The sequence below is a fragment of the Aethina tumida genome, chromosome 2 (genome assembly GCF_024364675.1).
Source record: "Aethina tumida isolate Nest 87 chromosome 2, icAetTumi1.1, whole genome shotgun sequence".
NCBI classification, from domain to species: Eukaryota; Metazoa; Arthropoda; class Insecta; order Coleoptera; family Nitidulidae; genus Aethina; species Aethina tumida.
The window spans coordinates 27,135,700-27,157,233 of record NC_065436.1 but is presented as its reverse complement, the minus strand read 5'-3'; the positions used below and the strand labels follow the sequence as shown (position 1 = coordinate 27,157,233).

Here is a 21,534-nt window from a genome sequence, read left to right as displayed (position 1 = left end):
CACTTAAAATATAACAAACAATATTTTGAAATCTGCTTATTTCAAATATATACGTCACTTTTTATAATACGCACATTGCTTCAAATAATACTTGGGTCGAATGTTTGACTTTATGCAAGATAAAATGACTAACAAGTTTATTATGAAAAATTAAAGGATGTTACATAGCAATTCTATATGATTATCTAACACTTATGAATTATAAACAGTCAATTACAAACATTCCCAGAGAAACGATGATAAACGTTTTTTGAGGTGTAAAAAGTATTACTATTACTCCATTTTATATATCAGAAAATGAACGCAATAATACTTAATTGATGGTTTCATAAACAAGATAAGCGGGGAGTCATACGAAATGCCCCCCGTGAATGATGCAAGAAATATAAGATAACGTTAATTACCTAAAAATAAATGACCTCTCGTGATGGACCTATTTCGATGAGTATTTCTCATACGGATTTTTAACGATATTTTAATAACCAAGTATCCTTTTTTTTCAAATGTTTTGTAGCGATATATAAGCGATAAGTCAGTGGGAAAATTAATTGTTTTTCTTATTATTTAGATGACATAGGTATGTGGAATTTTTGTGAATGGACATTGATGAAGATGATTAAATCGATTTCTGTTGCAATCTAATCAGTGTTTTTTGTTTGTGACTGTTATCCTAATCTAGATCAGTAAAAATATATTATTTTTCCAAATTTCTGTTTTCTGTTTTTTATTATATTATCATACATATCATCTTCATTATCATATCTATAAAATCTAAATCGATATTTGCACACACCCCAAAACTAATTTTATAAATCGATTAAAATACACGACGTCAATAAATCCCCCACACTACTTCGACTGATTGTAAAACTTCGAAGATAAATAATGTTGTGGTATTCTTATCTATTATATGATTGTTTTTTTATGTATAGATCGAGTATTTAAGTCGGCACGTTCCTCCAACTTGGTTTAGATTAAAGTTGTCTTGTAACTGATTTAGTTGTTTTAATTTTGTTTACAAAAAGAAGACTATTTGAAAATGCCAGAGGTGAAGACTAACGGTGTTAATAAATCTACCACCAAAATAAGGACTGACAGTTTTTCTCAAGAAGACGAGTTCAAGTAAGTGACCATATATTTTTGCGATAAATTAATTATACTTGTTTCAATTAAATTGATATAAATCGGATGTTACTCTTTATCTGTAATTAATTTTAACATGAGTAATTAAAGTGTAAACAATATACCCCATCATCATTTATTCATATAAATTAATATTCATTGTTTTTGTAATACATTTATAATATATTGTAACTTATTATTCAATAAAGTTAATGGAAAATATGCATTCAATAATTATTTTATTAGTATTATCGTATTTACATATGCATATTTGATCTCTCAATAATTTTATGACATAAACGTTTGTTTAAGTTAATTCATTGTAAATATTTCACATAGTTATAAAGTTGTTTAAAAAAATTTGCTGGAACTTTTGCATCATAGTGATTGGTGGAATAGACCAAAGGTTATCATATAACTTATAAAAATTTTGAACTGCTTTACAGCTGCAATGTTGCAAATAATTGTATATTTTTTAGGATCACATATGACCACTTATTGGAAACATCTAAATTTCTCACGGACAGAGTCAAATTCCGCCCAAAAATTGGTATTATTTGCGGTTCCGGCATGGGTGGGTATTGGAAAGAAGGTTCATATATTATGTCTTTAATTTTTCTCGAATACTAACACCAGTTAGCAACCTACATATGATTATTATTCCAATTTAAAAAATTTATATGTGGGTGACTAATTTATCATTTACATCATACTAACATTTCAAAGAAAAGCCACTGAAGTTGTTCAAATTTTTAGGATTAACATTGCTATATTATTTTTTACTTTTTTAATTATGTGAATGATGCAATTTGGTATTAAATATCATAAAAAATATCTAAAAAAAGTTTTAGGTTTTTCTATAAAAGAATAGTATTTTGTTATCACTTTGATGATTAATTAGATTTACTATATTTATGGAATTTTTATTCTATATTATTGTTTTGGAAAATTTTACACTTATCTCTTATTACATAGTGATATTTCAACACACTTGTAATGACGATTATTTTACTGGTCAAGAATGGGTAAACAATTCACACAAACACATTTCTTAATGCAATTAAAACTGATATTTGCGAATATGTGTATTTAATTGAAAGGATAATGTTCTTAAAATATATTTTTTATGCAGTGAGGCCCATTTTAATGCGGGGCATCCACAAAAATTTGTCCAATTTTGACATTTTTTTCATTTGAAAAGCACGAATATCTCTATGGAAAAATGTTAAAATATTATTCTTTTTTTGAATTTTTTCAAGTAGTTATTTATTCAATTATCTTATTTTTTAGAATATTGAATTATTATACTTATTATTAATTATACTAATTTTATATTAATTTACACTAATTATAATATTCTAATTTGAGCTATTTTTGACAGTCAATAGAGCACTTGAATAAAAAAATAAATTGTCCCGCTTTCAAATGGGCCACACTGTTTGTATTTATAAAATTTTGTCTTGAGAGAATTTAGATGGAAAAGTACAGTTGATAAAATTATTATGGTCTTTCCAGTTTCGTAATAGAACTTATTTATTTACTAAACTCGTTCGGTTCTGCTATATAACATACAAGTATAGCAACAAGAAATTTGTTTGTTGTGTGTTAGAAATGTTGACAGTAATAAATTACGTATTTTTTTTTTGATAATCATTATACGCATCATCAAGTTTATCAGTATACAGAATTACAAAAAATAGCGCCGAATTAATTTACGATAACATTTAGTCCTCTGGTAACAACATACTTGTTGGTTTTGAATGCTTTTTATATTCTTGTTTAAAAATAAACTATTTCAAGGGCAATATAATAATTAGGCATATCGAATATTACTTTATTGTTTACAAAAAAAATGGAACAACAACAAGTTAAAATTAACAAATAATTATAAAAAAATTAATTAGAAAATGTAGTGTGCTAATTTTTCATAATTCCGCTCATGTGTATTCCACGTAACTTAACGTTAGTGCTAAGCATTTTGGAGGGTGTCACCCTCTATATTATGCCTCTGTGGCCCGTCCTGTCCGTCGTAATACCGACGTAATTTAGAGTCATAACCCCCCGAAATTTACGAATGATATGTTTTATTAAGACAAAAGTCATGCGGTGACATTTCAGCCAACTAATTAAGTTTATTCGCTTCGCAGGGTCGTTAGCCGAAGGACTGGAGGACAAAATAGAATTTCCTTATGAAGACATTCCGTATTTCCCCCGGAGCACCGTAGAGGGGCACGTGGGAAAACTTGTTTTCGGACATTTGTCAGGCATTCCCGTCGTCTGTATGCAGGGTCGTTTCCACTACTACGAAGGTTACCCGTTGTGGAAATGTGCGATGCCTGTGCGCGTCATGAAGCTCATCGGCGTCGAATATCTTATCGCGACTAATGCGGCCGGTGGACTTAATCCCAGTTACAAAATCGGCGATATTATGATGGTCAAGGATCACATAAACCTTATGGGATTCGCCGGCAACAACCCGCTCCAAGGTCCAAACGAGGAGCGGTTCGGCCCTCGTTTTCCGCCGATGAATCAGGCTTACCAGAGAGAGTTGCGAGTGGATGGCAAGGAAATCGCTAAACAATTGGGGATTGGAGATATCGTCCACGAGGGAGTTTACACATGTCTGGGTGGCCCCAACTTTGAAACCGTCGCAGAACTTAGAATGTTGAAAATGCTGGGCGTTGATGCTGTTGGTATGTCCACCGTCCACGAAGTCATCACTGCCAGACACTGCAACATGACAGTATTCGCTTTCAGTTTGATCACAAACGTTTGTGTGACTGACTATGAGACTTACACTCTTCCCAATCACGAGGAAGTTATAGACGTAGGAAAAATGAGAGAGAGCACTTTGAAAGACTTTGTCAAGGGCGTGGTAGCCAATATTGCGTCCAAAGATAAGAAATAAGCAGTTCAAGGGTTTCCATTGGGTGTGTTTATTTATTTTTTTTGTATGTCTTACTGTATTATGTATTATACGTAACCAATAAATTATAGTTTTTAAAAAAATGCTTTATATTCTAGTATATAACTACTACTTGCATGTTAAGATATATGCAGATTTTAAATGAATATTTTAGTGAATCCGTTAAAACAAGACTTATCTAATCATTCATACATAACCATGTCGTTTTGATATTACATTATCGATTAATCTTGATTGATATAATCATTATTAGTGACATGTAATATTAAAATAACACATTAACTTACTATTTCATATTCATAGAAAAACTTATATTAGTTCCATATTGGGTAGTACCAACCTTCACTGAGAAGAACTTTCTTAATTAAATTTCTACAAATACATTTTGCTTAATAATGCTATCGAACACAGAAAGGTTGATGACCCATATTAAAAGTATCAGTACTAGATGCGACACTTGAATGAATATCAAGCTTTACTTATGATACTATGTGTAGAGTAACCTTCATGGCTGAATTTCCTGAATTAAATTTTTATAAAAAAATTTTGTTACATAATTGAACCCAGCACAGAAAGGAAGACGACCGACAACAACATGCGACTGCATGAAAGAAGGTCATGCTTTTTTAATGATTTTGATACTTATTATACTTTTTATTATTTATTGTACCAACATTCACTGCCACGAATTTTCGGAATTAAAAATTTATAAAGAAATTTTATTTGATAAAACTAAAACACCAAAAGAAAAATGTCCGAGATATTACTCATGATACTGTATTGGTAATATTGGTAGTACCAATATTTACTGGCAGATATTTCCTGAATTAAATTTCTACAAAGAATATTTCTTTGATAATACTATCCAAATCAGAAAGAAAAATTATTGAAGAGAACTGAAAGAATTTGAATTGGAATTCGACTACTTGGAAGAAAATCATGCTTTACTTATGATACTTTTTATTATTTGTAGTACCAACCTTCACTGGCATGAATTTGCTGAATTAAAAATTTATAAAGAAATTTTATTTGATAATACTAAAAACCAAAAGAAAAATGTCGGAGATATTATTCATGATATTGTTTAGTATTATTAGTACAAATCGTTACTGGTAGGTCTTTCCTGAATTAAATTTCTACAAAGAATATTTCTTTGATAATACTATCCAAATTAGAAAGAAAAATGATCGAGAAGAGCTAAAAGAATATTAGAGTATTAGAATTCGACATGGGATTCACTTATGATACTATTTAGTTGTGAATTAAATTAAATTTTTATTAAGAAATTTTGAATGATAATATTACAATACCGAAAGGAAGATATCCGAGGTAATCTAAAAACACTAAAATTAGAATGCGATTACATGAAAAATATCTTACTTTACTCATGATACTTTTTATTATTAGTATTAATATTTACTAGCAAAAATTTTCTGATTTAAATTTCTACAAATAAAATTTATTTGATAATATTATACAAATCAAAATGGTGGAGATGGACTAAAAGAATTAAAATTAGAATGCAACTTTACGGGTGATGATCAACTTTATTTACGAAACTTTTTACTATTTGTAACACTAAATGCAATTTCATGGAAGAAGATTATAATTTATTTTTGATAATTGTCAGTATTATATCAATTTGTATTAGTAATACATATTTAGAAAACTGAATTAAATTTGTACAAAGAACTTTTATTTGAATGTACTACCCACCCCTGAAAGAGAAAGTTTAAATGATTTAGGTTACACGGAATAAGTATAATACTTTTAAATTTAATATGAAATAATTTGTTAGATTTATAGTTGGTTTCCTAATAAATAACAATATTCTTTACTCCAAAAATACTTTTTTATAATTAAAATATCTTAAAACAATCATAATATATTCATTTCTATCTATTCAAAAGTTTTCTCGTAACTATTGAATGTAAAGATAAGTATCTGATCTGATATAAATGAAAGGTTTCATGGAAGCGTCTTACAATAATTTAGAAGACATGAAAAAGGAAATCTGCTTGCTCGGGCAACAACGGACAAATCTACCGATAGACAGAGGTCTCTGGCCAAAACACCCCATAAAATTTGTGAAACCCCGAGGGACGCTCGCGTTGCCATGACGACCGGTTGGGGGTTTCGGCGCGCCGAATCCCACTTGTGAAGCACACAAGTCGAGGATCTCGATGCCGGCACCGAGTGGAGGAATCACGTTCAGTGAAAGCAAAGCCGCTACACGTGACGCGCGGCCAGCCACCGGTGCCGACGACCAGTCTGCCGACTTGAACGAGAAGCCGGTCGTGCCATCAACCATCAGCTGATTTCAGGCGATCAGTACCGCGTGAAGGGCATGCGAGACAGCCGGTACTCGTGACGGTGTTGTGCACACGAGATTTTCTCTTCTAGGTTTTTACATTTCCATTGTGGCGGTGCAGTGATACGATGTGAACATGAGCGTGTGCGACGGCATGGTTGATGGGGTGACTTCTCCCGGCTGCTACGGCCGATCGGGCATACTGGAGACGCACGTGCGCGGCCAGTGGTACCGGGTCTTCGTCACCCTCGAGGACGATTGTCTCAGCATTACGCTGGACGAGTCGTACGAGAACACGACCACGTTGAATGGCACCCTCAACAACAACATTGAAACACCCAGCGGACTGAGTGACTCGCCCGACGTGCCGGACTCGGTGGCCAATCAGAAGCGTCTCGTGCGGGTTTGCAAGTCCGAGAACAACGGGCTCGGCATCTCCATAAAAGGGGGCAAAGAGAACAAGATGCCGATTTTGATAAGCAAGATTTTTAAAGGGATGGCGGCAGATCAAACCGAACAGTTGTATGTTGGTGATGCGATTTTGTCTGTAAACGGCGACGATCTGCGTGAAGCCACTCACGATGAGGCCGTCAAAGCTCTGAAACGGGCCGGCAAAGTCGTGGAACTTGAAGGTAGGATTATTTGTTGATAAATAGTCTACTTTTTAATCGGAATGGTTTGAAGGTTGCATTTTTGATGAAGCCAACCAAATGGGAATCAACAAGTGGCCACGATTTTCTAAAAATATACTTACTACACTTTGAATGAGTTAATTCTGACTTAATGCTCTCTATGCTAATTGTGAATCTTCTCGATGGTCTTCGAGGATGTCCAGTACTTTCTTAACTTATTTTAAAGAACTCCCTCAGAAATATTTATATTTTTTTTTTAATATTCACTTTCACTTATATTCTCTAATTTAAAACATACGAAATGTGAAGCTTTTTATGGTGCTAAAATGGGATTTACATTTTACTTTTATATCCGTATTGTAAAAATTTATTATTATGTATTACGAAATTTTATAGCTATTTTTTATTGTGGTTATTCCAAGTATTTATCAAGGAATTTACAAATAAAATTAACATTTAAACCTTCAACAACCACGACCAATTATTACTTTCTACTGCAATCTTTATAGAATGTCTACAAATTCTATTTAATTGAGTGAAACTTGTAAATGATGTACTTCGAAATTGGGCTAACTGCAGTACCAAATGTAGACATGATTATCCGCAATTAAACGAATGCCTATTGATTAACCGAAGAGAACAAGAAAAACCATGCAACCCATTTCCTGAATAAAAACTAGCCACTTAAATTTTTGACGTGGCAATTTTATGTGGCCATTTAATCAGCGAACATGTTCACTGTTAAAAGAGCATCAGGTGTTTCGTAAAACACCATAAATCTGGCTGGTTTTTTTCCGAAGTGCGAGTCACTTCATCCAGAAAACGGGACGACGGTACAATGGAAATGCGACAAGAAATTAACAATCCCATGAAATATTTACAAAATAAAGGTCCACTGAGTGATGTTTTTAGCTCGCAGTCGAACGCATACAAAGTCAAATTAGCTAGATAACAAAAGCCAAGGCTGTTTGTTTATTCATGTGAATTTATGTGATGTTTATTATGTAATAATAAAAAATAAATTGTTTGAATTATTTATACGGATCTTCAGTTTGTATCTTTACTGGCTTGAAATTACAGGTTTCCTTAATAGGATGTTGTAAACATCAATATGTTAATATTTGTTTATAAGAAAGCATGAGGAACATTATTGGTAGCTGTAGGTGTCCGTGGGAAAGTCAGTTTTGCATTGTCATATATTATAATTATAAACATAATTGAGATATAATAAAGAACATTTTATAAATCTTGAATAGAATATTTTATAATTTTTTTTTATTAATCTTCTGATTAAAATTTATTCCTTAAAAGTCACCTATAGTATATTCACGTAAGATACGTTAGTGTGTGCGAAGTGATTGTCGAATGGGACCCATTTTAAAATAAAAATATCCAATAAACCAGATATCAAAAAATGTTTTTTTTGAACCGGAATGGCATAATCCTCTTTATGCCTGAATACTGCCCTGGCAAAATTAAGTATCAAATATGAAGTAGGTATGAACACCAGCTAATTCCTCCGAACTGACCCGTAAGAAACATGTTAGCCGGCAGTTACCTGCAATCACGCAAATAAATTTGTTTATGGTACTCCGTATCTAGCTTGAATGTAGTATACAGCAGAATATTATTCTAGTTGAAACAATAAATATATTATAAAAAATTATACAATAAATTTATTTCTCATCATAAAAATAGATAAAAAAGTTACTTCAGAAAATATCAGCTTATTGTTTTGCCTCTTGTGAAAAAATATAATACTAAATTAAGATTTTATTATATTTACAGTTGACGATGATACCTTTGAGGTAATAAACTTCCTAAAAGCCAGTTCTCATTTTCAACGAATAAAGAAACTCATTAAAAAACATTTTGTAATTTACCTTCAGACCTGCATCCAATCCCCAGGAATAAATGATTAAAATTAAATCATAAAAGCGCAGTCGTGTCACATTAATTAAATACAATTATGGTTTTATAAAATATAAAAATGCATCAGCGTTAGGGTGCATGTGAATTATGGAAATTATATGCCATTTTTTCTTACCCGTTAACATATTTTAATTAGGAGAGAATTATAAAAGTTTCTAAATTAAGTTTTTAATGTAATTTGCTGCTTTGGGTCGAAATGAGTTTCATAATGTGGAGTATTATAATAATCCGCAAAATAAACTTCTACGTACTTTCCAAACAAAAAACTTTTCATTACATACTGTAGTTTTAATAATCATTATACCGTGCCGAATTAAATTTTGGATGAAATAAAGGCAAACGCGTTTTCATATAATATTATAGAGGCATTCCGAATCAGTTTTCCACAGCTAAAATTTTAGTTACCATAAAGCTAATATAAGCCGCAATAACGAGGACTGATGTTGATAGATTAAATCTGTCCAAAGAGCAATTTCAATTTTCATGCATTTTTCATCCATAACGTTATTTGTCGTGCAATATTTAGAAAATATTTATGAATGTTAAGCTGTGTCGTTTAATACCCAAATGCAGTTGGAAATTGTAAATACACATACAAGTTTTAGCTTTACAAATGTGACTATTTCAAATAGGTTGATAAAAAATAATTGACGAAATGAAATATATCTTTTTTGCCTATAGGGATTATTAATAAATGAGATGGAATCTGAATCTTAATAAGTGATTCTTTTATTCAACTGATTTGGGTCAATACTAAATTAAAACTAGCTAATTTTTGAAATATACTTTATACTATATATTGTGTAATAATTATCCTTCTTCAATAAATTCTGTTCTAAATTCTAAACTGAACGTTTTTAATATTAATATATACATTCATTTCCCGACTAGAACTTACATTTCAATTCCTAGACTACATTTACAATATATATATATATATATATAAACTAACAGAAAAATATATATAAATTGTTGCCTGTGTTGGTTTTACACATGTTTGAAAGAAGTAAGCTTAAAAAATAGGTTGACCAGGCGGAGTTGGTATAAAATATAAGGTTACATATATTATCTATGTCATAAAATAGTTCAATTTAATAAATTATAGGAATTAATATAACTAATAAATCATATTAAGTTATAGTTAAATAATGACAAAAATAAATAATAAACAAATAATAGACAAATACAAGTATCTAAACTATTTGGTAGACTCTTCATTTAATATCTCGACATTTCCTTTGAGTTTATAGTTTATTCAGTCCAATCAAAAAATGTTTGGTTTCTTGAAATTGAAGAAAAGTTTCTCAGTTTTCATCTCCTCTTATTTGGTCGTATCTGGACTATTTGGTGGATTAGGTAGAACTCTTCATTTACTATATTGGATTTTCCCTTGAATTTCTGTTGCTACATCTTGACTTTTGGTAGATTAGGTATAACTCCTTATTTAATACTGTAACGTTTCATTTTAGTTTTTATTTAATTAAAAAAACAAATTCAAACCCTTTGATTAGTTATCACCACTTTTTTTTGTGTTGAATCCACTTGTCACAATTTTATGATGAAATTCATTGCATGAAGCCTTTTTCTAACGGTTAATCCATCTTAGTTTAATGACAAGCCTATTTCTAAACATGTTCCACGAGGACTTTATATGAGATGTTGGTACAGGTTTTAGGATGACCTTGATGTTCATCTTCTATGCATTCATTGTCAATCATAAAGCCATGAAACTAAAATTGTGAGAATTCATCACTTCTCTAAACGCATTGTCAACATAATACGCCGCTTTTCCTCATAAATTTGCATGAATGTACAAAAAGAATGTCGTAGTTAAAAAGCTTTCAAATAATATAGAATAAAAAATTCATAAAGTTTATACGAATAGATTATTAATCAAAAAAAATACAAATTAAGTACTACAACTGTTACCTAATAATGTTTCAGTGTGATTTTGCGGTGATTTCTCAGCATCATTAGTGCAAGGTGCATCGTGCCGAATGAAATTAAAGCTTCACGAAACAAACCAGAACATGTCATGTCGGTAAATATTAGCGTCGGGTGTGAAAATTCGCCATTATCCCCACATTATTACCGCAACCACAGGGTTGGTAAACTACCGAGTCCGTAATGACTGGCGCTGTTTATGATATCAAAGGTAATGATCTGTGAGAAATGAGCCGCATGACTGTTATATGCATCAACGGATTGTATTAATTTCAAGATAGGCCCACTCTCGGCTCGAAATCGATCCTCATTATCTCACCGTGTTGGTCACAATATGCACTTGTAAACGAATTTGAACAGTAAAAAAGACCAATAAAAATAATAAAAAGTAAGCTGCAGACGGACCAAACGCAACAAAACGGCCGTGCCCCCGCCACACAGTCCGACGATAAAATCTGCATTTAGACCGGATTGGAATTGTCCGTGGAAAACGTCCATTTCCGCATAGTTGTTAGTTCTTAGCGGTGCAGTTAAATCCGAACGTTCAATCGTAATTGCATTATCGGTTAACGAGTTGCCTTCAACACCTCGGCGAATTTCAGCTCGTGAACGATTTTCATAAGGTCGGATTTTAAATGTGGCTCGCTGATGTCACGACGGGCAATTAGCGTGTTGGGTTTTATGGCAGTTTACAATGTCACGAGTGATCATTTTGTCAGGACTTGTCGTTATCGTTTGGTACGATTCAATTTGAATAATTATGATGTATTCTAATGATTTACATGTCTACGCAATTACTCTACCAGTCTTAAGTTAATAATTCATGGGTAGTGGGTGCATGTATCTCTCTCACGCCTCCCAAGCATTCATTTACTGGATCAATAGTGTAATGCTTGTTTTGGAATACGTTCTAATTGTTTTTATAATTATGGTACGTGCTCGGAATTTCCTTTCCGGATTCCACTTTGTTTACATTTTTCTTTCTGTCATATTCCTTTAGTTATTTAGCAGTGTGCAATTACTTATACCTTATTTCTGTTCAAGATGTTGTTTATTTAGTTATAAATAGCTCGAAATAATTTATTTAGAATAATTTATTTTACTTTTCTTCTTTACATATTTATATTTAGGTTAACTTTACTCCTCCTGTTTACTTTTTCCATTTAATATGTTAAAATAGTTCTGTGATGTTTAGTCAAATATTAATTGCTTTTTCTTTACATTTTTTATCGGAAACATTTTTTTAATAATTTATTTATGTGCAATTACTTAAAATTATATATATTATATTTTACGATGTATTTTAACTCTTTTCAAAGAACTTGAATGATTTGTTTAGATTTCCTTTCATATTGGATTGATTTACTTTATTTTTTTTCCTGTATATTATTATACATTTAGGTTTAAATAAATTAGTAAGACCAGTCAAATCAGTGATATTTTTGTACATATTTCCATCAGTAACCTTCATCTAGTAACTTAAACTTATGCAATTACTTAAAATTATTTTAAAGAATTTATTTTTCGGATGTATTTTAACTCTTTTCAAAGAACTTGAATATTTTGTTTAGATCTCCTTTCATATTGGATTGATTTACTTTATTTTTTTCCTGTATATTATTATACTTTTAGGTTTAAATAAATTAGTAAGACTAGTCAAATCAGTGATATTTTTATACATATTTCCATCAGTAACCTTCATCTAGTAACTTAAACTTATGCAATTGCTTAAAATTATTTTAAGGAATTTTTGGAATTGATTTCCTTTACTTTTTCTATTTATATTTTTACATTTATTATGTTTAAAAGTCCTCTCAATAATAACTGCTCATCCCACTTTCAGGATGTAGTTTAATTACTTACAAATAGCTTGTTTTGATTCACTTTCATATTGGGATTAATTTACTTTATATTTTCAGTATACATTTTTACCTTTATGTTTATTTAATTTAAGTTTAGAATTATTAAATATTTTTTATAACAAATATCATCCAGTTAGTCGTCTGAAAATTAGTTTTAAAAGAATAGCTTTACTGACACAGTTGTAAATAATAACTCTAGTCAAACAACACCTGATTTGTTTATTTATGTTCATAATAAATCGAAAGCTAATTTGCTACAAGTGTATTTGCCATAATTGAAATAATTTATTTAGATTAATTTCTTTTACTTTTTAGGATGTGTTTTAACTATTTTCAAAGAACTTGAATGTTTTATTTAGATTTCCTTTTATATTGAAATTGATTTACTTTATTTTTTTCCTGTACATTATTATTTTAGGTTTAAATGATTTAGTAAGACCAGTCAAATCAGTGATATTTCTGTACCTTCATCTAGTAATTTAAATTTATGCAATTGCTTAAAATTATTTTAACGAATTTTTGGGTTTGATTTCCCTTACTTTTTATGTTTGTATTTTTACATTTATTAAGTTTAAAATAATAATAACTGCTCATCCCACTTTCAGGATGTAGTTTAATTACTTACAAATAGCTTGTTTCAATTCACTTTCATGTTGGGATTAATTTACTTTATATTTTCAGTATACATTTTTACCTTTATGTTTATTTAAATTAAGTTTAGTATTGTTAAATATATTTATTATAAAGTTGCATAAAATTAGTTTTAAAATAACTGCTTTACTGACATAGTTGTAGATAATGACTCTAGTCAAACAACACCTGATTTGTTTATTTATGTTCATAATAAATCCAAAGCTAATTTTCTACAAGTGTTTTTGCCAATTTTATGATCTGCAATTTACGCATAATTTATTTATACAGCATAAACGTTCTTAAGGTTTGTTATGTCGACTCTAAACATGTGCAGCGAGGACGTTAATTGATCAACCTAAAAACGGCAATGTCCGTGTTTCTCCCCCATAAAACGTTACATTGTAATTTTATCATTGCGATTTCTTTGCACCACGACCTATTTGAGAACACCCACACGTAGCCGTTGTTTATGTTGCAAAAAGCATTTTGCTCTCTTATTATTTTTAACAACAGATACGCTGTAAATTAAATAAACAGATCCTGGAACGTGTGTGGAGGATTTTCCTATTTTCCTATCGCTTTCAACTTTACAATGAGGTCGCATTTATTTTTCAGTTGCGCAGTGTCGTGCAACTGGTTACTCCTGTGTAGATACTATAAATGGACAAGTATTGGTAATTAAAACGATGTAAAAAGCGCGGTCGTCATCGGAAACATAAATTATACGACGGTAATAACTACGTCGGTATTAATTAAATTACCCATCTAGACGGCGAATATCGGGACTCCATTAGATAAGCAACCTTTGGGCGATGAGGTGATAAAGGTCAGGCCGTGTGTCCGTTACTGCTTATGGAACCTTTCTGTCAGAAAAAAATTAATTTCCTACTGATATTTATGTACGTGTTGCTCTTTCTGGGTGTTATGTATTAGACGTGGTTATGTTCCTTTTAAAGTTTTGTAATCAGTTAAAGCAGATATTTGGGAGATAATAGGAAATTTGAAACCTAATCAATAATGATATGGTTAATTATGGGATCGAAATCAATTCCTTTGTGTAATTACAAATCGCACAATGGATCCCTATTATTATGATGAAATTGAATAATGTAAATTAAAATATTATAATAATGTATATAAAAATATCAATAGAATAGACTAAATATACGTTATATATATGCAATTTTTAGGATTTCTGAATAATTTAAGCAAAAAAATTAAAATACATGACATGTAATAAATATGTATAAGAGATATATATATAATTTTATATTCCTGTTTTAATTTTGTATAATGAAATATAACAATAACATAATTAAAACCCAATTTTTGTTGGTAAAAATGTTTTCTTCCCAATGTCATTCATTAAAACCCAATTTTGATGGTAAAATTATTTTGTTCCCAAAATCATTTATTTTTAATTTAAAAATGTATCTTTTATAAATGTTCAAAATAAAGCGGAAATAGTAATTTAATTTTTTTGGTTTGTAAGAAATATATAATAAATTGAATTCATTAATTTTAATTTAAAAAAATAATTTTATAATTAACACAAACAAAATGTTAATATAGAATATTATTCTATTCTCCTGTTTTCATTTTGTATAGTAAAATAAAATAATAATAATAATATAATGAAATTCAATTTTCGTTGATAAATTTTTTTCCCAAAATCATTCTTTTTCAAATTAAAAGAAAAATAATTCAAAAATAGTATTTTTTTATTTATAAATAAATAATAAACTGAATTGTATAATTTTATTTAAAAAATAATATAATTAACTATAACAATAATACAATTAAATTATTTTCTTCAAATTTATTAATTTTTAATTTAAAAATAGAGTTTTCAAAATAAAAAAAAAATAAAAAATAAATAGTAATTTTATATTTTCTTCTTTGTAAATTTATTTTAAAATATAAAATATTAATATAAAAATAATGTTACCCACCTGTTTTAATTTGAAATATAGATTTTCTTATTAAAAAATATTTTCTCTCTAAAATCTCTATCTCTCTCTCGATTTTTTAAAATAAAAATTTTACAGAAATAGATAATATTAATTGAATGATTTTATTTAAAAAAAATTGTTATATATTATGAAATACTATTATAAAATATAATTTTGTATAATAAAATATAATTTAAATCACTTATATTAATATTAATATTATACATTAAGATTACAAATTTTCTATTTATAACACACAATATATATATATTTAAATAAATATGATTAAAATAAATTTTTATTGTAATAATTAACAAGTTAATTATTAGTTTTAAATATAGCTTTTTTTATAAAAAAATTAAACATGTAAAATAGTAAAGGGATAGAAATTAAAAAGAAAATTAATAATTCAATATATTAAAATTTTTGACATATTGTATAGTAAAAAAATATATATTTTTCCAATTCGTAAAAATAACATAATAATTAATTAACTGCCAATTAACACCTTGTGTCTTATAGGATAAGAATGTTTCTATAGAATTTGTAGTCGACTTTTAAACAAGAAAGAAAGTTTGATATCATAGATACACATATATAGACATATTTAATGTCTACGATTTTTTTATTTTCCTAGTTTGATTTATGAAAAAAAACTCGAAATGTAAGTGTCATGTAGTTATAAGCATTACCAGTGATTAAATTAATTAACCGCCAATTAAGAGCACTTTTTAGTAATTATACACTCTCACAACATGTAAACAAGCTATAAACTAATTTATACAAATTCAAGATATTAACGCAATTAAAAACATGTGGTAAATTGTGGACCAAAATTCACATAAATATAAATTATGTTATATTAAATTTTTTATAAGACTTTCAATATGTAATAGGTCACATTGGATTATTTTAGTTACAAAAATAGTTTTATAATATAAAATGTTAATATTTTTACACTTTGGTTTTAATTTTACTTAACAAAATGTGATTCATTTGATGAAATTAATTTCACTACCTTGTATCTTATAAAATAACAATTAATTTTTTTACTCATAACGTAATTTAAAGTTTGAATATGAATGAATAAAAATTCATACTTATAAAAAATTGAAATTTATATACAATTACTTTTTTCAAAATCCATTTCGTACTTTTTATATTCTTTTAATTATTTACAAGTCTGTTGTATTATTTTTAGTGTGAAAGGTGTCATAAATGATCTGATCGATTATTTTATGGAACAGGTTTAATGTTTGTAGCATATGTATTTTCTATTAAATTGTATTATACAGTATTGTGTCACTGGATTTTGTGTTTATTTGGCAATAGAGTTTTTATTACTTTTATTATCATTATCATTTAAGGATTAATATAATATAAAAAATATAATATATAAATAATTAAAAACATTATCATTGATTAACTTGATTAGCTTCAAATTAAAAGATAATTTATATAAATAGAATAATAACTATTATAGATGTGAAATGTGACTGAAGATTCACATAAATATAAACTGTTTATTAAGCTTTTTATAGCATTAAACTTTTTCAAATCCCAATATAGTGCATTTTACAAGAATATGATTATTTCAATTACTGCGTAATAAATAGAAATGCGATTTCCGCAAGTCGCTTTCATTTTCTAATCCCGGTTCATCCCCAAGCGAACGAAATCATTCACAAACGCTACCCCAAACTCATCTCCATCCCGATCCATGGGGACGGCAGCAGCAGATTTGTGCACCGCGGTGGACCGAACCGACGCGAAAAAGAAATCAGTCCTGAAAGCAGCAGCAGCCAGAATCCGGCATTAGGGATCCGCCCGGATCTTGGCGCCTTAATTCGACGTGTTTGACAATTGATTAGGGCGCAACCGGTTTTGATTAATCCTTGGCGTTGTACTGCGGATGTATTCCGGACCTCACATCCTCTCACGCTCTAATTGTCGTGATCGCGTTTGCGGTTCGGCAAATGCAGTTTGATTGGCTTCTTGTCCATCGGGGCACAAAAATCGAGTGGTTTCGGACCGTCCCCCTCAGGATTGGGCGCATTTAAACATTCAACAGGGCCACCGGTTGCGAGCGTGTGTCCCTCACTAATTTGCGGTCTTCGGCTGATTGGGCTTTAAATAAAATCCATACGTCAGAATTAAATACATTGACCCGGCTTTGCCGGCCATTAGTTAATTGGCGTGAGGGGGTGGACGCCAAGGGTGATGCGGGACCCGCCACCGTTTTTATTTTTTTCATTAGTTGAGGAATGACGTGGTGTGGATTTACGTATTCCAACAATATTTGCGCTTAATTTGATTTTTTATTCCGGCCAAGTGAATAAAACAACACAATGTGGATGATGATGAAAACATGTTTGCTTGGTTTATTTATCGACAATAATTTTATGCATGTTAATAATCCGGCGAAAAAATCTGGTCGAATAGTTTCGACTCCCATTAAATGTTTGAATAAATTTAAATATATTATACTAGACAATATGAACTAGATTGTAAAGTAGATTTTTAATAATAATTTTATATTTTTAATGTTCATATTTTTATTAAATCCCTATTGTTTTATGGCTTTAAAAATTGTTAATGATTATTATTTCCAATAATAAATTTAAAACGAAGTCTTTGTTTGTGTATGACTTTTAAAACATTAAAATATTCAACGTATGAATTGTATAACTTATGACAAATATTCAAGAATTTAATGAATAAATTCTTAATTAAATTTCTATATTAAGAATTTATTATGTATAATTAAAAATTAATTCTCCATTCTCACGCAAGTGTACAAATTAACTATTACAACTATTATAGTACAACTTTTTATTAATTTATAAAATATATTATTAATATTTTCATAAAATTATATTTCCTGAACAATTTTTTAGAAATTTTATTTTTTAAACTATGTTAGCTTGTCCTAACTTTTATCATAAATTATCTAAATCAAATCTAATAGGACTTTTCAATCACAAATGGAAATATATACTTTTTTAAGAAATCCTGGTTAGGTTAGATGAAGCCTATTTTTGCAATCGATATTTTCATAACCCACAACAAAATATATTTTTAATAGTCCTAAATGAATGAAATAAATTTATTATTAATAAATTTATAATTAATAAAACTATATAAAGATGGCATGAAAATGTTGCTTATTAATGAATTATGAAAATTATTAAATTTTGAAAATTTGTAATGATTACTTTATACATCTTTACTTTACTTTATACCATAGAACAACCTAACCTGATTTATGTATATAAAATTATGCATATAATTGACTTCTTTATACAATTTATATTACGTTTTTTAATAAGCTTTAAAATTTAAAAAAGTATAAAACTGATATTTATAAAAAAATTTATTTATTACAATTGCAATTTTATCGATTTCTGCGTGTTTGGAATATGAAAATAAATATTTAATATTTGTTATGGTTAAATTAAACATTTGATTTTTTTTTTTAAATGTTCATTCCATATTATATAATATAATTACCATAAATGCTTATCTGAAATTTTATATTTGAAAATATAGTGTTTGTAAGCATATTATACAGTGGGGCCCATTGGATAGCAGGATAGTCCTGGTTAAAGTTAGTTGAAGTCTATTTTTGCAATCGATATTTTCATATCCTATAACGAAATAAATAATTAATAGTCCTGTATATTATGAATATTGAAAGAAATATAATTTATAATTAATAAAACTATAATAGAAATGAAATATAATTTATAATTAATAAAACTATATAAATATGGCATATTTGAAAATGTTGATTTTTAATGAATTATGAGAACTAATTAACTTTGAAAATTTGAATTTATTTATTTTCATTCTTAAAAATTACTCTGTAAGTTTTGGTTTTGCCTATTAGTATATATTTTCATTCCTTGCAATTAAAAAAAAAAGTTTGTTAAAATCAGACAAAAATACAAATTTTATGGAGGCGTCCTGTTTTCAAATGGATACCTACTATTTAAGAATATTATATATAAATTACAACACAAATAAATGAAATACTTACTTTTTCATGAATTATGTAGATTTTTTTAATGCTCCTACGCTATTTTTCTTTTTTCTCTTAGGTGAATGTGTGAATGGTAAATTTTGCTGGGACTGTAAATCAAATAAAATTGCGTGTTTGAAATTACATATTTTTATAGAAGGCTATGGATTTGTAAATTTCACAGGTGCACGTGTGACGCTTCCAAGACTCACAACAATGAGTGCATTATGATTGGTCGACGGATACTAACCGCATTTTTAACAAATTTTCAAGCGCCTGCGATTCTTTGCCCGTTTTCAATCATTTTTCTGTTGTGCTTATCGTGTTAATGTGTCATATGGTGTTTTGTGCTTCCTCTAACTGATTTATGTGATTTTATCGCGAGTTTACAAAGGTTTTTCAAAATCTCAAGTATGTTTTATTAGGATTGTTTATCAGGTTAGTTCGGAAATTAATTTGTTGTGCGATACGTTGATTTCATTACGATTATACTAAACAACACTTACTTTTTATCGTTTAAATCGGTTATATATCTAATTATAACAATAAATAAAATTATCATTTTTAACCACATTTTATTTTTGTAGTTGGCTATGAATGACTTATGACAGGAACTGAAAATAATTATAATTATTTTATTTATTAAATAAAAAATAAGTCAATTTAAATTAATTATTGTTCTTAAATATTATTTTATTGTTTAAGATATAGTTTTTATTGTTTCATGGAATCACAAGGTTTGGCAAAGAATTATTGCAATTTTAATAACTTTCGACTAGAGCGCCTCATGCTAAGAGCGGATATTGATGAGAGCAGAAGTGTGCCCGATTTTTCTTCGGTTTTATATTAATTTTAGACAAGTTTTTTCATTTTGTTCATTGTGTAAGTGTGTCGTGTAGTATGTAGATGTTTTCTCTGACTGATTCCTGTGATGTTAACAAAAATTTATCAACATTTCGTGTTTGTTTCATTGAGACATATTTTTATAGTTGGCTGTAAGTTTGTAATGGCTGACAGATTTTAAATAAAGTAAGTAGACTAAAACCTAAAATTTATATTCAGTTGAAAACCAGGTCTATTGGCTATTTAAAGGCAAATTTTAATTCATGTTTATAATACTAATAAACATTTTTGTATCACTACTCTGAATACTTTTTAATAATTTGAAGGAATTATTATGTTGATCATGAAATTATACTGACGTACATTGAAAATACCAATTTGAAGTAATTACTGTAGTTAAATATATTTTTATTTTTTAAGTGTACTTCGACGTATATGCAAATAAATTAAATAAGCCAGTAGTGTGTCGCTTCCAGAAATAACAATGTTCTACAATTTGATTGGTCGACCCGTTGTTTATAAAGTGCATGTTTAAGGGTTTCAATTTCAAACAGAAGGGTACGCGATTTTTGTTCAGTTTCAAGTTAATTTTCATGGATTTTTTTATTGTGTTGTTCGATCTGTATTTTATAAATCAATAATAAAAAATAATATTTGAACTGAATAACATATCTTACTTAATTTTCTAATAAATACATTGATTTGAATGACGGAGTGGTGGATGTAAATAAAGTCTGAGTATTAGGGGTTTCAGTCTAAGTATAAAATTATTAAATAATATTCTAATATTGTTGAAAAATATTGATAATAATATTAATATTTTTGACAGTTTATTTCATGGTATACTTGATTAAAAAATAAATTTATTAGAAGAATTGTCAGAATATATATTCTCAAAATTATGTATACAATAATTTTTTTATGAAAATTGGTACATTCCTCTTTAAGGAGGTGCTTTATCCAGTGGTATAGATAGATTTGCTAGGTAGTATGATATATAATTAACCAATAGGTTTTGGTTTCTTGTCAAAAAAAGTAATATATTTTCTATAAAAACATCTTTTTATGTTTTACTATTGAAAATAAAATTCGTCAAAATCTTACATCAACATTTATAGAGGTGTCCCGCTTTCAATTGCGTCACACTGTAATTGATGTATAATTGATATAAAATTAATGTAATATATGTGACCAATAATCACAATTATACAACAATATTATATATTAAATTATTATTTATTAAATTTATATACAATGCTGTTCAAAGAATATCACAAAGTTTAAAATCAAACATTTACACATTGTAAGAGATTTTATAAAGGGATTGATTCAATTCAAATTTTATTCAGTCAGTAT

The 21,534-nt window shown here is 28.5% G+C and overlaps 2 protein-coding genes across 3 annotated transcripts in view; both read left to right on the top strand.

Annotated features, from left to right (window-relative positions):
- The first annotated feature begins 964 nt into the window (after positions 1-964).
- On the top strand, positions 965-4,131 carry LOC109595350 (purine nucleoside phosphorylase). Of its 2 annotated transcripts, none has more exons than XM_020010691.2 (3): positions 965-1,122; positions 1,602-1,696; positions 3,270-4,131. In XM_020010691.2, exons 1-3 carry the CDS (start codon positions 1,040-1,042, stop codon positions 4,028-4,030), a joined length of 939 nt encoding a protein of 312 aa, XP_019866250.2. In that variant the 5' UTR covers positions 965-1,039; the 3' UTR covers positions 4,031-4,131. The 2 variants fall into 2 exon arrangements, with proteins under 2 accessions (XP_019866250.2, XP_019866249.2); XM_020010690.2 differs by having other exon boundaries at positions 1,602-1,714.
- Positions 4,132-6,295: 2,164 nt separating this feature from the next.
- The window catches only part of LOC109595349 (beta-1-syntrophin), a 191,116-nt gene continuing 175,877 nt past the window's right edge, over positions 6,296-21,534 (top strand). The window contains exon 1 of the mRNA XM_020010689.2: positions 6,296-6,991. Within this exon, the coding sequence (XP_019866248.2) occupies positions 6,496-6,991 (496 nt within the window). The 5' untranslated portion in view covers positions 6,296-6,495. The remainder of the gene's footprint in view (positions 6,992-21,534) is intronic.

Excerpts from the sequence above, each read along its gene's own strand:
- LOC109595350 (XM_020010690.2), top strand. The coding sequence starts at position 1,040 with ATGCCAGAGGTGAAGACTAACGGTGTTAATAAATCTACCACCAAAATA. Across the intron at positions 1,123-1,601 it reads TCTCAAGAAGACGAGTTCAA|GATCACATATGACCACTTAT; the intron begins GTAAGTGACCAT and ends TATATTTTTTAG. Across the intron at positions 1,715-3,269 it reads GGGTGGGTATTGGAAAGAAG|GGTCGTTAGCCGAAGGACTG; the intron begins GTTCATATATTA and ends TTCGCTTCGCAG.